Source organism: Sinohyriopsis cumingii, chromosome 4 (genome assembly GCF_028554795.1).
Source record: "Sinohyriopsis cumingii isolate HCF-2022 chromosome 4, ASM2855479v2, whole genome shotgun sequence".
NCBI classification, from domain to species: domain Eukaryota; kingdom Metazoa; phylum Mollusca; class Bivalvia; order Unionida; family Unionidae; genus Sinohyriopsis; species Sinohyriopsis cumingii.
In genome coordinates, this window is record NC_142964.1 from 32,524,253 (window position 1) to 32,530,552 (window position 6,300).

The 6,300-nt window shown below is 36.0% G+C and overlaps 1 protein-coding gene across 1 annotated transcript; it reads right to left on the bottom strand.

Moving 5' to 3' along the window:
- Nucleotides 1–224: 224 nt before the first annotated feature.
- LOC149800898 (polyubiquitin-C) lies at nucleotides 225–4,784 on the bottom strand. The gene is made up of 2 exons (XM_089954961.1): nucleotides 4,682–4,784; nucleotides 225–2,497 (listed from the first exon to the last, which is right to left on the bottom strand). Exon 2 carries the CDS (start codon nucleotides 2,489–2,491, stop codon nucleotides 434–436), a length of 2,058 nt encoding a protein of 685 aa, XP_089811087.1. The 5' UTR covers nucleotides 2,492–2,497; nucleotides 4,682–4,784; the 3' UTR covers nucleotides 225–433.
- Between the last annotated feature and the right edge of the window lie 1,516 nt (nucleotides 4,785–6,300).

A 6,300-nucleotide genomic window follows, 5' to 3' on the forward strand; every position in this document is an offset into this window, starting at 1 on the left:
CAAAAGATTGTCAAAAATGTAGAAAATTGCCCCCCAAGATCAAATTGCCAGAATCTTCTGAAAACTGGAGCACAGAATTTCTAAAAAAAAAATACAAATATGCCTACTAAATTTCATCTGATGTTTTATGACCAAGCGTAATCACCAATAAGGGCAGGTATCTTAATAGACGCAGGGCCACTCCACAAGTTTCAAGAAGAATGTGATCATTAGATTAAACACAATTATTTTATATTCATTTTAATTGAGTAAAGCACATAAATTTATAATTGTATATTTTAAAACAATTTTCTGTATGTGCACACAAATATTGTTTGAATTTTAAAAGATGATATGATTAATAGTAATTTTTTAAAAATCCAGTGTTGGAATAACATACACTTCAGTTGCAAAATGTTACTACAATCCAAGTAAAAGTAAACTGAAAGAACTTCTACAGTCCACCTCTCAATCTGAGCACAAGGTGAAGGGTTGACTCTTTCTGGATGTTGTAATCAGACAGTGTGCGACCATCTTCCAGCTGTTTACCAGCAAAGATCAATCTTTGCTGGTCTGGGGGAATGCCTTCCTTGTCTTGGATCTTTGCTTTCACATTTTCAATGGAATCTGATGGTTCAACCTCAAGCGTTATGGTCTTGCCTGTTAGGGTCTTTACAAAAATTTGCATCCCACCCCTCAGACGCAATACTAAATGGAGAGTGGATTCCTTCTGGATGTTATAATCGGATAATGTTCTACCATCTTCTAGCTGTTTGCCTGCAAAGATCAATCTCTGCTGGTCTGGGGGAATGCCTTCTTTGTCTTGAATCTTTGCTTTCACATTTTCAATGGTATCTGATGGTTCAACTTCCAAGGTAATTGTCTTGCCTGTGAGTGTCTTGACAAAAATTTGCATGCCACCTCTCAATCTCAATACAAGGTGAAGGGTAGACTCTTTCTGAATGTTGTAATCTGACAGTGTGCGACCATCTTCCAACTGTTTTCCAGCAAAGATCAATCTCTGTTGGTCTGGGGGAATTCCCTCCTTATCCTGAATTTTTGCTTTGACATTCTCAATAGAATCAGAAGGCTCAACCTCAAGTGTGATGGTCTTCCCTGTAAGCGTCTTAACAAATATCTGCATGCCACCTCTTAGACGCAATACAAGATGGAGAGTTGATTCTTTCTGGATGTTGTAGTCCGAGAGGGTTCTACCATCTTCTAATTGTTTGCCAGCAAAGATCAACCTCTGCTGATCAGGTGGGATGCCTTCCTTGTCTTGAATTTTGGCTTTTACATTTTCAATGGTGTCAGATGGCTCGACCTCAAGAGTGATGGTCTTGCCTGTTAGGGTCTTTACAAAAATCTGCATACCACCCCTCAGTCGCAGTACCAAGTGAAGGGTAGATTCCTTTTGAATGTTGTAGTCGGAAAGGGTTCTGCCATCCTCTAGCTGTTTGCCAGCAAAGATCAACCTCTGCTGATCTGGGGGAATACCTTCCTTATCTTGTATCTTGGCTTTGACATTTTCAATGCTGTCAGATGGCTCAACCTCCAGAGTGATGGTCTTGCCTGTTAAAGTCTTGACAAAAATTTGCATACCACCTCTCAATCTCAATACAAGGTGAAGGGTAGACTCTTTCTGAATGTTGTAATCAGACAGTGTGCGACCATCTTCCAACTGTTTTCCTGCAAAGATCAATCTCTGCTGATCTGGGGGTATGCCTTCTTTGTCTTGGATCTTTGCTTTCACATTTTCAATAGAATCAGATGGCTCAACCTCAAGAGTGATTGTCTTGCCTGTAAGGGTCTTGACAAAAATCTGCATACCACCTCTCAATCTCAGTACCAAATGAAGGGTAGATTCCTTTTGAATATTATAGTCAGAAAGGGTTCTGCCATCCTCTAGCTGTTTGCCAGCAAAGATCAACCTCTGCTGATCTGGGGGAATACCTTCCTTATCTTGTATCTTGGCTTTGACATTTTCAATGCTGTCAGATGGCTCAACCTCCAGAGTGATGGTCTTGCCTGTAAGTGTCTTGACAAAAATCTGCATGCCACCTCTCAATCTCAGCACAAGGTGAAGGGTAGACTCCTTCTGAATGTTGTAGTCTGACAGTGTGCGACCATCTTCCAACTGTTTTCCTGCAAAGATTAATCTCTGCTGATCTGGTGGAATGCCTTCTTTGTCTTGAATCTTAGCTTTCACATTCTCAATTGTGTCAGAAGGTTCAACCTCGAGTGTGATGGTCTTGCCTGTTAAGGTCTTGACAAAAATTTGCATACCGCCTCTCAGTCTCAGTACCAGGTGAAGAGTAGATTCCTTCTGAATGTTGTAGTCTGAGAGAGTTCTACCATCTTCCAGCTGTTTGCCAGCAAAGATCAATCTCTGCTGGTCTGGAGGAATTCCTTCTTTGTCTTGGATTTTGGCCTTCACATTCTCAATTGTATCTGATGGTTCAACCTCAAGGGTGATGGTCTTGCCAGTTAGAGTTTTCACAAAAATCTGCATCTTTATCTGAAAATAATAACAAGACATATTTAAAATATCCAGGCAATGATGGGCATTGTTTTCCAGATGTCAGAACAATATGCATTCACAACAGACTTTAAACAGCATAGAAATCGGACAATACATTTCACATTTTACAAGTCTTATGAACTGATTAAAAATTATCATTATGCACTTTTGCAACACAATAAGCCTGACAACACCTTTAGGTAATATACTCAAGGTATCTACTACATGTTCTGCACTTTTTCACATGGATAAATAATAAATATTACAAACCATAAATTTAGTGTATGAAGTACCTGAACGTTTCCAGAATTACACTCTGGATATGAAACTATGAATTGCCTAAACGAAACAAATTATAAAAACAATGTGAAAACCAAACTGTGAATAGCCAAATATTCTATTTCAGTAGGACAAATGTCTACATAGAGATTAATGCAGTGTCTAGCCAAACTACTGTAAATCTAGATTTTGAATAAAAATGTACAATATCTGGCACTGAATATTTTTAATAGTCAAAATATGCAGTCCTCAATTAATATATCATGCCAATAAAATAGCATTTTGGTTGAAAATTGATCCATTTTATGAAACTTAAAACGATATATTGCTTCTGACATACAAACTGGAATGCTGGAGTTCAATGAATTTTTTTATATACCTTTCGCGTTTAAGCTACCCTGGAGTAGAGAATGGAGAAATGAATACCTATCTTTGTTTAATGTATTTAGAATCTGAATATTCGCTGATATTAATAAAACTATCAGATCCATACTCTTTTCTTAAAATACTCTAAAACCATATGGAATTAAAGACGTGTATTATGATTTGTACGTTTGAACAGTAAGAAAAGAAAAATATACTTCAAGTGATTGACATCACTTGGTCATACTTGATTGTAGTATAATAAACAGCAAAATCATAATATCCCCCACAGAATTAAAAGCAAAAAGTATTAAAGCACCAACTAACCACACACATACAATGCTGTCAGCTGTTTAGTAATCTGGTCAGGTTTATAGCTAGTTTTACAAAACTCAACGTAACGATGCCAATAAATGGCAAGAGATATTAAGCAACCTAAACCAATATTGTAAGAAAAATTGTAAAGTACAACATTTTATATAAAAAATATAAGCTAATAAGTGGAAGAGAAACAATGAATAGGATATAATGTGTTTACAATGTCTTGTTTATGGGTTAAAAGTACTTAAGAATTTAGAAACAAACTATATGCCAGGGAATTTCTTAAAATCCTGTTCAAGCAGCGAGTTGACAACTTTCTTGATACAAAATGGAGTTTTGACCCGAAATAACACGAGATCCATGTTTACAGAAATTAAGTTGTTGCTCACAACTGGCCGACATGGGCGTATATAACTGTAAAATATTTTTTTTTACAAAATAAAAACTGAATTACTAAAATAGTGCTGTGTATAATCACAATCACATAAAAGAAAAGTTCTTAATTTGTATTATTCAATTAAAAATTATAATACATTCATCTTCACATGTATTTTGGCCAAAACTAATTTCGGCAAGTCAATTCCCCACGCCTAACCTCTATATAGCATCCGGTCAGCGAATGCAATGTCTTTATCTACTTTACCACCAACCTTTAACATGCATTAAAAACCAGCGAACACTCGTCATTTAAAATTAGTTTTATATAAAAGAAAGTTTAGGAGCCTTGCACGAACTTTTAGGTTCATTAACCTAAAATTAAATGTTTTAATCTTTGTATATTAAACCGTATCTTGCAGCAGACATTTTAAAACCAATATTTAGACGCACTTCGATTATACAAGTAACAAAAGTCCGTGCTTCATTTCTTTAATCTACGATGGTTATGGCGGGATTTACTTGTACCCCAACCCCTTCCGCCATATTGAATTATCAAAATCGGATGACAATTTAAAAAAAAAACGAACAAATCAGTACAGTAGCTAATGGACTCGAGTAGTAAGTAAACAATTTCTGAAACACATACGTTTTTTTTAAACCAGTGCATGAATGAAATGATAATTTAAGTTCGTATCTACTGAAAAACAATCAGACGAGATCTCTCAGCTATGACGGAACATTAAATCAAATCTTGAAACTCAGCAACACAAAATTTGGTGAAACTTTTTCCCCCCTAGCACTTAAATACTAGATATACTTAAATCAACTTAATATAATTACCTATCCAGTAAAGGCGTCACTTGCTGTATTTGCTGTATTTGCAGTACTAGTGTCTCTGTAAATTCGCTCGCATTTGCTGCGACGTAGCAGCCGTTGGTGATTTTATACCGTCTTGCTCACGTGTTAGCTAAAAACAGACATGATTGGATGGATGATTCTAGAACATACGGGCATATGAGATCACGACAATTGAACGTACCAGATTGAGGTTAGTAAATAAAAAGCTGTTTCTTAGCAATGTGCCCTTACTGTTAGAAGATAACATTATGTTTATTACATTGTGTGGCACAATAATTAAACAAAGATATATACGTCAAATCCGCTCTTAAGTTTATTAAAAAGTATATAACTGATTACTTGTTAAAGAAATATATTCATCAGTTGTATAAGTAATTACAAATTATATTTGAAGTAGAAAATAAATTTCTACCAAAATAACCCACACTTTCGACCCGTAAGATATTATCATTGCAATGAATTAATTATGCTATTATTACGTGTTATTTTGTTTTATTTTTTTTTTTTGTTTTTATTTAAATGGTTCCGAACAATGAATCATGCAGTGGAGAATTTCCTCAGTAATTTACACGGCCTTATCGCGTGACTAATGTAGGTACACGTACCTAATGCTGATTTTACAGAATACGTCATACCTATATTTAGTATATTTTGGCATTATCTTGCTTATATATTTACTTTTTATCAGTTGTTGTCGGAATATACCTGTATACAACTTTTAACACGGTATAAGGTTCAACATTTATATCTTAATACTAAATTTGTATCATCAAAACGTGACTGTGCGTATGCGAGCAATAGGTAAATATGTGTGTTCAACCCATCCGCCCACCCACCTCAGGTACTCATCCTCACCCTCTGATAGGGACCACAGGTGCTCGACACAAGCTTAATGTTAAAAAATAAGCAATAACCTAAATGAAAAAAGAAATACACCGAGTGGCAAAATTTCCTCAAATTACCCCATGACCCGTTCTGACTAATCAGAGCACCTTTAATAGTGACGAAGGAGCCATAAAAACCTGTCACACATGGGATGCATCTTCCTACTATATAACAAAATACATAAAATTTGCAATATTTGTATATTTGACTTTTGATCACTTTCCAGTGACCCCAAGGGCGGGAGACGAGAATGATATTCTGTCCTAAATGGTCACAACTGGGGAAACATAACTACAACGTTTCGTGAAATTCCATTCCATGCTTTGGGATCAAATATAGACGGACAGAGGCTATCACAATATCCCCGAAAGGACTGGAATTAAACATTTTGATGGGAACGTGAGATAGTTCATTGGATTTATCTGACAATGATACTTTATTAAATTATAGTGTGTACAGAGAGAGAGAGAGAGAGAGAGAGAGAGAGAGAGTCCAGATGGAATCTGATTTCAACGATTGAACGACTACCACCGATGTGGATATTTCGTGACCTCTCTCTCTCTCTCAACTACGACGTTTCAATTTTCAGTCGATAAACCCACGCTTACTTAGTCAGTAATTACTAAAATATGATGTCTTTGATTATTTTCATGCCTACAAACGAACATAATCTCTCTCTCTCTCTCTCTCTCTCCGTTTCCTATTCCTATCCTTTC